General features: G+C 35.8%; 1 protein-coding gene across 1 annotated transcript; it reads right to left on the bottom strand.

Moving 5' to 3' along the window:
- Positions 1-2,540: 2,540 nt before the first annotated feature.
- PKNH_1325000 (SICAvar, type I) lies at positions 2,541-11,358 on the bottom strand (the record flags this gene model as incomplete). Its single annotated transcript, XM_002257978.1, has 9 exons — positions 2,541-2,984; positions 3,256-3,921; positions 4,140-4,817; positions 5,591-6,202; positions 6,435-7,058; positions 7,502-8,122; positions 8,677-9,333; positions 9,868-10,674; positions 11,191-11,358. 9 exons carry the CDS (start codon positions 11,356-11,358, stop codon positions 2,541-2,543), a joined length of 5,277 nt encoding a protein of 1,758 aa, XP_002258014.1.
- Positions 11,359-11,700: the final 342 nt, after the last annotated feature.

The following is an 11,700-nucleotide window of genomic DNA, read 5'->3' as shown; positions in this document are numbered from 1 at the left end:
GATAAAAGTGGGTTCCGGGTTAAAGATAAAAGTGGGTTCCGGGTTAAGGATAAAAGTGGGTTCAGGGTTAAGGATAAAAGTGGGTTCCGGGTTAAGGATAAAAGTGAGTTCCGGGTTAAAAGTAAAGTTGGTTCCGGGTTAAAAGTATGGTTGGTTCCGGGTTAAAAGTGAAGTGTGTTCCGGGTTAAGAGTAAAGGTGGGTTCCCGGTTAAGGATAAGACGGGTTCCAGGTTAAGGATAAAAGTGGGTTCCCGATTAAGGATAAAAATAGGTTCCGGGTTAAGGATAAAAGTGTGTTCCGGGTTAAGAGTAAAGTAGGTTCCGGGTTAAAGGTAAAGTTGGTTCCGGGTTAAAAGTAAAGTTGGTTCCGGGTTGAAAGTATGGTTGGTTACGGGTTAAAAGTAAAGTTGGTTCCGGGTTAAAGGTAAAAGTGGGTTCCGGGTTAAGGATAAGATAGGTTCCGGGTTAAGGATAAATGTGGGTTCCGGGTTAAGGATAAAAGTGGGTTCCGGGTTAAGGATTAAAGTGGGTTCCGGGTTAAGGATTAAAGTGGGTTCCGGGTTAAGGATAAAGTGGGTTCCGGGTTAAGGATAAAAGTGGGTTCCCGGTTAAGGATAAAAGTGGGTTCCCGGTTAAGGATAAGGTAGGTTCCGGATTAAGGATGATGTATGCTGCGGGTTAAAAATAAGGTAGGTTCCGGGTTAAGGGTAAAAGTTGGTTCCGGGGTAAAAGTAAAGTGTGTTCCGGGTTAAGGATAAAAGTGGGTTCTGGGTTAAGGATAAAAGTGGGTTCTGGGTTAAGGATAAAAGTGGGTTCTGGGTTAAGGATAAAAGTGGGTTCTGGGTTAAGGATAAAAGTGGGTTCCGGGTTAAGCATAAGATAGGTTCAGGGTTAAGGTAAGTTGGGTTGCGGGTTAAAAGTAAAGTTGGTTCCGGGTTAAAAGTAAAGTGGTTATCGGGTTAAAAGTAAAGTTGGTTGCGGGTTAAAAGTAAAGTTGGTTCCGGGTTAAAAGTAAAGTTGGTTCCGGGCTAAAAGTAAAGTTGGTTCCGGGCTAAAAGTAAAGTTGGTTACGGGCTAAAAGTAAAGTTGGTTACGGGTTAAAAATAAGGTAGGTTCCGGGTTAAGGTTAAGGTGGGTTCCGGGTTAAGGGTAAAAGTGGGTTCCGGGTTAAGGATAAAAGTGGGTTCAGGGTTAAGGATAAAAGTGGGTTCCGGGTTAAGGATAAAAGTGAGTTCCGGGTTAAAAGTAAAGTTGGTTCCGGGTTAAGGATAAAAGTGGGTTCCGGGTTAAGGATAAAAGTGGGTTCTGGCTTAAGGTGAATGTAAGATCAGGGTTTGGGGTTATGGTGATAGTAGGATTAAAGTTTAGGTTTATGGTGATAGTAGGATCAGGGTTTAGGTTTATGGTGATAGTAGGATCAGGGTTTATGGTTATGGTGAATGTAGGATCAGGGTTTAGTGTTAAGGTAAAGTTAGGATCAGGGTTTAGTGTTAAGGTAAAGTTAGGATCAGGGTTTAGGTTTAATGATTGTGCAGTATAGGTTTAGGGGGTTATGTTTTAGGGTTTAGTGTTCATATTTCAGGGTTTGGGGGTTTTAGGGTTTAGGGTATACTCCAACAAAATTTATTCATCCCATATGTGTAACGTTAACAAGGTCGGGAAGGAAAAAATTCAACTCTTATGTCATGCGAAATATAAAAAAAATATCCCATTTCAAAAAATTAAATCATGAATTTTTCTTTTTTTGGTTTATTTTTTTTTTTCGTGTGTGTGCAATTTTTTAGCATGAATCATCACATTTTTTGTAATTGTTTTAGTAACATCTTATAATGATTATTGTATAGACATGGTTTTTATGATTATATGGAACCATTATATATTTTTTTTTTTACACGAAAAATATTATGAATACAATGTAACTTTTTTTTTTTTTTTTTCTCATTATTTGGTTTTTTTTTCTCCTTATTTGCTTTTTTTTTTTTTTTTTTTTTTATAAAGTTCTAATTATATGAATGCTTTAGCGTTCTTGCACACTTTTTTTTCGCGGAAACCGTAATATAGTGTTCCGCGCAGTGGGGCGCGGGCGCTCGCGCGCGGATGTCCCATACATTTTTTTTTACGAGAACAATATATAACACCTATTGGGGGCAACTCTCGAAAAAAGAATAAAAAAAAAAAAAAATTCAATAAACATTTTTTTTATCTTCACTAAAAAATTAAAAAGTTGCAAACAAAATAAGAAATAAAGGTAGAAGAAAGAATCTTCTTTTTTTTCTTTTTTTTCTTTTCAAGAAAATATAAAAAGGAAAAAAAGGGGAAAAAAAAAAGGACAAAAAGGGGTATGAAACCAATATCCTTCATCTTAAACAATAACTCCTAAACTGTGAACCCTAAACCCTGAACCTAAACGCTAAAACCATAAAAACTAAACCGTCAACCCTAAACCCTAAAACCCTAAACGCTGAAACCATAAAATCTAAAACCTGAACCCTAAACCCTAAACCCTGAAACCCTAAACCCTGAACCCTAAACACTGAACCTTAAACCAGTAACCCGGAACCTGAACTTAGAACACGTTCCATTGGAGCCTGCTCCAAAGGAATACTTTCCATAGGAACCTCTTCCATTGGAACCCCTTCCATAAGAACGTCTTCCTTAGGAACCTGTTCTTCTTCCATTAATTCGGATCCCATGAACTCTTGAACCAAAAGTTCCAGGAAATCCTTCTGGTTCAATTGTGTATCCCCTTTTTGACATTCGTCCAACACTTCAAAATGAATTTCAATAATCGTTCGACGATTCACGCGACCAGAACGTTTCGTTCTAGTTGGAGCAGAACGAGGTTTTCGTTCCTTCACCAATTGATATTCATGTGAACTATCCTGTTGCACATGATCGAGCACTTGTTCCTGTACTGATGGACCAGGAATTTCAGTAGGAGATCTTCGGAAACGTGGTCCTCCTTTACCAAGAGGACCAAAATACTGCAAAGAATAAAAAAAAAAAAAAAAAAAAAAAATGAGAGGATATTTTTGTTAAGAAGATTGTGAAATGTTCTTTTTACACATTTATTTTATTTTATTTTTTGTTCCTTTTTTTCCTTTTAACCATTAAAAAAAATTTTCTTTTCCTTTTAACCATTAGAAATTTTTTTTCCTTTTAACCATTAAAAAAATTTTTTTTTTTCCTTTTAACCATTAATTTTGTCTATTAAAATTTTTTTTTTTTTTTTTTTTTATTAATTTTTTATCTTACCTTCCAAAGGTAATAAGCCATAGCAGAAAGACCAATAGAGACAGGAGCCAAAGGAAGAAATGGGGTAAGGAGATCCGTAAGAAGGATGGGACAGACTGTATTCTCTAATGTTTGTTGCATATGTTTTTTGTTCGTTTCTTCGTTAAACATTGATTCCACATTGGTCTTTACACTGTCAGAACCAATTAGGCAATTTTTATAATCGTTTTCGTCTTGTGTGCACACAAAACAGTCATTAGTACCATTAGTACCATTCTTGCATTCAGATGATGATTTCATAGTGGCATTAATTTCATCAAAAGCATGCTTTATGCCCTGATCTATACTACAATGGGGATGTACCCAACTATATCCTTTTCTCTTCTCTTTTGCCATTTCTTCTAATTGTTTTGCATATTCTTTAAGAAATAAACAACCCATCGTTTGTTCAAACGATGGGTCCTTAAGAAGGTCCTTCTTTGGGCCATTACCATGGGTATAAATGTGCTGCAGTCCTGCAGCAAAAAGTAAACAAGCTGCTTTATTTGTTCGCCTTTCTGTATGGCCAAGTTTACTCCATTCAGTGTCATTATTGCAGTATTGGGTAACTTCAGCCTGACTCTCTTTCTGCGACATATGTCCTAAAAGTTGCGCTAATTCCTTTCCGATAGCACCGCTCAAGGCATTCTAAACATAGAACATAAGAAGAAGGGAGAAAAATATATATGTATATGTATACATATATACATATATACATATACATATACAGATATACATATACATATACAGATATACATATACATATACTTACATATACATATGCATATATATACATATACATATATACATATATACATATATGTACATATGTGTATGTATATGTATACGTAGTTGTCCATCCTTACCCAAGATACAGGTTCTGTCCCACTCTTCTTTAATGTTTTGGTATGGTACTGTTTTGCAGCACATTGGAGTTTAGTGCAGAAAGAGTCCATTTTATTTATGGTGGATAATGTTTCGCCCATTTTGATGGTATTTTTGTCTTCGAAGAGTTTTTTTATTTCAGTATGCACATTTTCTCTGTTGTCGTTAGAAGTGCAACTTCCACTTGGTGGTGTTGTATTAATCAGAGTTTTCGAAACACTTAGTTTGCAATCATTAAAGTCTTCCCATTGCCTTTGGCAAACGAAACAATTATTATTACCATTACCACTACCACCAGAGTCCAAACACGAATAATTATTAATTCTATTCCATTCATTAAACATTTCTATTATTTTTGTATCATGAATGGGACATTTCTCTTTCGATTCGTTAATTATTTTATCTGCGTACATGTTAAGAGCAATACAACCAACTGCTCGAGCGAGCAGTTGGTCATTATCATTACCACCACTACCACTAAGTGTGTTAATGTGTTCTAAACCTGCTGTGATATGATTACATGCTTTTCTTTCAACACTATCAGGATTACCATCACCAAAGTCATTGCATGCAGCATTAGTTTCGGTCTTTCCTTTTTCATCGATGTGCTTGAACATCGCTTGCAATGTTGTCCTAACTGCGCCATCCCAAAAGTTACACTGTAAGAAAAAAAAAAAAAGGTTATATATGTAGGTAGTAGGTTATGTAGTATCCGGTTAGTGCAATATCCGGTTAGTATAGTATCCGGTTGGTGTAGTATCCGGTTAGTGCAATATCCGGTTAGTATAGTATCCGGTTGGTGTACAGTATCCGGTTGGTGTATAGTATCCGGTTGGTGTAGTATCCGGTTAGTGTAGTATCCGGTTTATACCAGCCGGTTAGTTTGTAGTATCCGGTCCCTGTCTGCGAGGAGTTTTTCCTTTCCCCCCCCTAAAGTAGCTAAAGCTAACCCCGGAACCTTACTCCTAAACCCTGAAACCTTACTCCTACACCCTAAAACCTTATTCCAGCACCTTGAAAATCTTATTCTGACAATCGTACAACCTTCATTCCAGCACCCCAATAACCTTATTCTAATACCCCTACAAACTTATTCTAACAACCGAACAACCTCATTCTAACACCCTGACAACCTTATTCCAATACCCTGAAACCTTATTCCAGTACCCCAACAACTTCATTATAACACCCCAACAACATCATTCCAACACCCCAACAACATCATTCCAGCACCCTCCCAACCGTATTCCAACACCCTTACCACCTTATTCCAAACCCCCTACAACGTTATTCTAACACCCCTACAGCCTTTATTCCTGAACCCAGAATATGAATTTTTTTTTTTTTTTTTTTTTTTTTTAAGTATTCATTCCATTCCCACTAAGTGTTGTGGTGGTGGTGGTAGGTTGGATGTGTTGGTAGTAATACTTACCCAAGTTTTCTTAGTAGCAACACTATTAACGTTACTGTGGTTTTTGAACCAATTGGATGTGGCACATTGGAGTTTGTCACATAAAGTGGTCCTTTCATTAATGTGTTCAGTGACGGCTTCTATGCTTATCTCATTTGACGTGAGTATTGGATCCACTTTGGTCTTCACAGTGACAGAGCCTTTGTCAGTGGTCACATTGCAGCCATCCAATTTTTCTTCCCATTTGCAATTAACACTGCTGCCGTTACCAGCAGTGTCGAAAGCTTTCCTTAAACCGGAATCAATAGGACAAGTCGATTTTTTTCCCATTTGTTTTGCATATTCCTTAAGAAGGAAACAACCCATCGTTTGTCTCAACGATGGGTGTTTGGATAGGATGTTAGATCCTGACGACGACGGCTGCGCCGCCGCCGTCGAACCATTGTACAGTTCAGTTAATCCGCCATGAAAATAGTTGCATGCCTTCCTTTCAGGGGTGGTGGCAGTTCTGCCACCAGTGGCACCAGTGCCATTATCCATTTGACCACATCCATTTCCGCTTCTATCATTTGTGGTCATTGCTGAGGACAGGTCTGTCCACAATGCCTTGACCTCCTTGTTCCAGAAGTCGTCCTGCATAAGTGGAGTAAAATATATATATATATATATATACATGCATATGTATACATACATATATACATAGATGTATACATGTATACACATATACGTATACACATGAGTATATACATATATGTATAGATACACATGTATATGTAAGTATATATGTATATGTATGTGTATGTATATGTGTATACACCTATACACCTTCTTTACTCCTTTCTTACCGCAGTTGTACTCTACTTACCGCTTTCTGTTGTTGTGCGTTGGGCGAATTTAAGTGGGATGCTATACATTGTAAACCATCACATAAAGTCTTCATTTCATTTATGTTCTGTATGATGGACGCAGTGTTTGGTTCTTCTTTATTGACAATTTCTTTCACTTTGGTCTTTACGTCCGTTGGTGTTGTGGTGCCAGTGCTTCCATTTGTGGTAATTTCGCAACTTTTATAGTCGTCTTCAATCCATTTGCACGGAACACAAGGTTCCGTGCCATTGGAACCTTTGCAAGTAGCATTATTATTTGGATTCCATGAATCAAAAGCGCGTTTTATCCCTTCATCAATGACACAAGTCGACTTCCCTTTAATGTGTGTTGCATAAGCGTGAAGTAAAAAACAACCCATCGTTTGGACAAACGATGGGTCCTTAGACAGGATTTCACCGTTTTTGTTTTGAGACGCAGTGGACCCTGAAAGTTCCTTCAGTTTGGTGAAGGCGGCATACAAATATTTGCATGCCCTTTCCGCAGATGGATTATCGAATCCAGTACAATCTCCATTTCCGTTTCCGTCTACATGGCCCTTCTTCTTCATTTCATCTACCAATTCATCCCACAATTTCTTAACATCCTTACCCCAGAATTCTTCCTGTATAAGGTGGTAGATTTATATATATATATATATATGCATATGCATAAATGCATATGCATATATACATATGTATATACATACATATGTATACATCTATACATCTATGTATATGTATACATACGTACATACATGTATACATGTATATGTACATATGTGTATGCATACATATATGTATACATATATGCGTACATTATATACATAGATGTATGTGTATATATATATATATATATAAATCTATGTATATGTATACATACGTACATACATAAGTATATACATGTGTATGTATATATATACACATATATGTACATATGTAGACACATAAATATGTATATATATGTATATGTATGTACATATATATATATGTATGTATATATGTATATGTGTATACACCTATACACATTCTACGCCCCTTCTACTTACAGCAGATTCAATCTACTTACCGCAGATGTATTCGATTGTTTTTGTTGTCCGTTTGTGGAACTTAAGTGGGATGCTATACATTTCATATGGTCACATAAAGTAGTCCTTTTATTTATGTTAGATAGCATTTCCTTTATTTTGGTGTCCTTGTCCTCATTGACGATGTCCTTCAATTTTTCCTCAACCTTGTAATTTGGGTCAGTGCTTCCATTTGTTTTAATTGTGCAACTTTCATGGTCTTTTCCATTCCATTGGCACGGAACACAAGGTTCCGTGCCACTGCAATTACCATTAGAACTTACATTCCATGACTCAAATGCCTGTGTTATCCCCTTTTCAATATTACAAGTTGCTTTGTCTTTCATATATTTTGCATAGGAATGGAGTAAGAAACAACCCATCGTTTGGACAAACGATGGGTCTTTATGCAGGGTTTCGTAAGCACCTGCATTAGTTGTTATGGACGAGGAAATGCTCTTCAGTTCGGTGAAGCCGGCATGCAAATACTTGCATGCCCACTTCTCAGCGTCAGTTGCAAATAAATCACATTGTCCATTCACCTTTCCATTTGTCTCCTTCATTTTCTTTGCTAATTCATTCCACAATTTCATAACATCACCCTTCTCACCCCAGAATTGGTCCTGTATAGGGTGGTAATGTATATATATATATATATATGCATATGCATAAATGCATATGCATATATGTATACATATGTATATACATACATATACGTATGCACATACATATATGTATACATACGTATATACGTATATACGTATGTATATATACGTATACATATATATGTGTATGTATATATGTGTATACATGGAAATGTATATATATGTGTAAACATATATGTATGTATATATATGTATGTATATATATGTATGTATATATGTGTATGTATATACATATATATGTGTATACATGGAAATGTATATATATGTGTCTACATACCTATATACGTATATACGTATGTATATATACGTATACATATACATGCGTAAACATATATGTATGTATATATGTGTATGTATATACGCCTATATGTATATACATCAGTATATACATATGTATGTACGTATGTATGTACGTATGTATGTACGTATGTGTAAGTATATGTATATATGTGCATACGTATATATATGTAGATCCATGTATATATGTACATTCATGTCCCCCTCCCCCTTACCGTATTTGTCGTAGACACTCCTCTTGTCGTTGCTGCTCCTGGTGTCGTTGCTCCTGATGTATTGTTATCAATCCATTGTTTTATTATACAATTCATACGATCACATAAAGAGACCTTATTACTTATTTCGGATAAGGTTTTTTGTATGTTGGTGGTGTTTTTGTTTAACTCATTCATCACTTTGCTCACCAGGGAGGTGGTCCCTTTAATACTATAAGCCGTACACACCTGATGCTGCTTTCCACATGGCTGACAGGAACCATCATTCTTACCATTCCCATTACACCATTCCTTATATTTATTCTTCTCCTGCGCTGCAGCAAAGGCCCCCTCTATTCCTTCCTCTACAGCGCAAGCATAACCACCTTCGTTCGCCCGATCTTTTAATTTATCTGCGAATGCATTCAATATTACACAACGAAGGGTAGGATAGAATATTCGATAATCCTCTTGGTCCGCTTCCCCTTTTTTATATACCTCCTTTAATGCTTTAGCCATAATGTTGCATGTCGTTTTGCTCACACACTCCTCTTCACCATCATTGGGGCACTTAACGTCCTTGCACAGACCGTCTGCATCGCTGTCGCTCCCCACATTGTTAGATACAGTTGTAGCAAGTTTGGTAACTTGAGTTTGGACGTCGTTCCACAGGGCCGCCTGTAGGAATATATATATATATATATATATATATATGCATATGCATAAATGCATATGCATATACATGTATATGTATATACATACATACGTATATATGCACGTATGTATACATATGTACATATACATTTATGTATATGTATACATATTTATACATGTATGTGTACATATGTAAGTGTACATGTATGTATATACATGTATATACGTACGTATATGTACATATATATGTATATATCCATATGTATATATATATATATGTATGTATATGTATATATATGTATAGATGTATATGTATATATATATGTATATTTATATGTATATATGTATACATGTATATATACATATGTATATGAATATATGTACGCACATGTGTGTACATATATATATGTATATGTATGCGTGTATATGATATATACAGATGTATATATATGTATATATATATATATAGGTATATATGTATGTGTGTACATATTTATACATGTATGTGTATATGTATATGTGCATATATATATATGTTTATTCCCTTCTCCCACTTACGGCAGTTGTCGTCTGTCCAGCTGCTGCTACTGTTTGTCCTTTAGTCGCCTTCAAGTAATCATCAATACATTGTAGACGATTACATAATTTGCCATGTCCGGCGTTGCCGCTGCTGTTATTGTCTATGTAGCTTTGGATGCATACTCTAGCCTTTTCTAATGGATCGATTACTGTACGTAAAGCCCCTAATTTCCCTGCTCCTAATAAGTCCATAATTCTTTCACTTTTGCATTTTCCTTTTTCTTTCTCCGCCTGCTCTTCCTGTTGTTTCTCATTCCCTTCGCACTTAAACCAGTGAACTACATTATTGACGCCACTAATACCGCCTTTACTTGTATGTCCCTTTGCAGTATTTAACCACTGATCCAATGTAGGACGAAGCAGCTGTTCGGCTTCCTCCATATCGTCAACCTTAACCCAAGAACATATACCACCCATACCTGATAATGTACCCTCAGTACCCCCATTTTTCATTGTATTAAAAATAACATTCATAATGTCCTGCGACTTACACTTATTTCCGAGGATCCTCAATATAATTCCACTTCCTACTACACACCTTAAATACGGCACCCATGACGGTTCCAGAGTGTTATTTTTTTTATTGCTCCCATCCTTCTGTAAATTCCCCATCCAGTTAACTATTTGTACTAATACTTTGCATATATTCTTCATATGACCTGTTCTCCCGGTGCTTCCTGCACTCAGACTTGCACATGCAGTTGAGGCACTCCCCGGGGCATCCCCCCATTTCATGTAGCGCTTCAAGTCATCCAACATTTCCGTCACCCTCGTCCCCGCATCACCCTACAGAAAAAGAAGGAACAGAGGAATGAAATAAATTATTAGTAGCACACACACATACATATACATACATACACTTACGCATATACATGCATACACACAGACATACGTATACATATGTGCATACATATATATATGTGTGTATGAGAGTTATGTATATTTTGTTAAAAATTCTACAAAAAATACACACACATAAATATATCTATATATAGGGCGGGGGAATCGAAGAAGGAAGCTGCTTCCTTCTTCTTTTCTCCTTCCCTAACATTTATATATGTATATATATATTCCTTCCGTCCATATGGAAAAAAATAAAATATAACAACAAATAATAATAATAATAATAATAATAATAATAATAATAATAATAATAATAATAATAATAATAATAATAATAATAATAATAATAATAATAATAATAATAATAATAATAATAATAATAATAATAGTAATAATAATAATAATAATAATGATAATGATAATGATAATAAGGATAAGGATAATAATAAAAGTACTCACCGGAATTCTTTCCGTTTGGACAAGTTGTCCATTCTGCGTTAATTCCTTCCACTTCTTATCCCATGCATCCTTCAATTTTGTCCTTGTAGCTTCACTTCCTGAATCGTCCTGCCCGCCGGAGCACGGATCCGCCGTTCCTGCTTGCACCGCTGCCCCTCCCGCCGCCATGATGGTCGTCTGCTTCTTCTACAATTTGTACATATATATTATATAGAATTAAGAACGAAAAATGAAAAATGAACAAGGAAAAATGAGCTGGTAGAAAAATGAAGTGAACTGGTGGAATGAACTGGAAAATAAAATAAAATGAACATGACTGTTATGACTATTGAGGAAAAATATATATAAAAAAGAAATTTTTTTTTTCCTTGAATCATTTGTTCTTTCTTCTTTCTTTTCTTCTTTGCTTTCTTCTTCTTTGCTTTGCTGTCTTTGCTTTTACTTTTCTTTTCTTCTCTTCTACTGCCTTCTATTCTTTCCTTTCTTCCTTTCTTCCTTTCTTCCTTTCTT

This window comes from Plasmodium knowlesi (genome assembly GCF_000006355.2).
Source record: "Plasmodium knowlesi strain H genome assembly, chromosome: 13".
NCBI classification, from domain to species: Eukaryota; Apicomplexa; class Aconoidasida; order Haemosporida; family Plasmodiidae; genus Plasmodium; species Plasmodium knowlesi.
The sequence above is the reverse complement of the archived record's forward strand: the minus strand, read 5'-3'. Positions and strand labels throughout refer to the sequence as shown.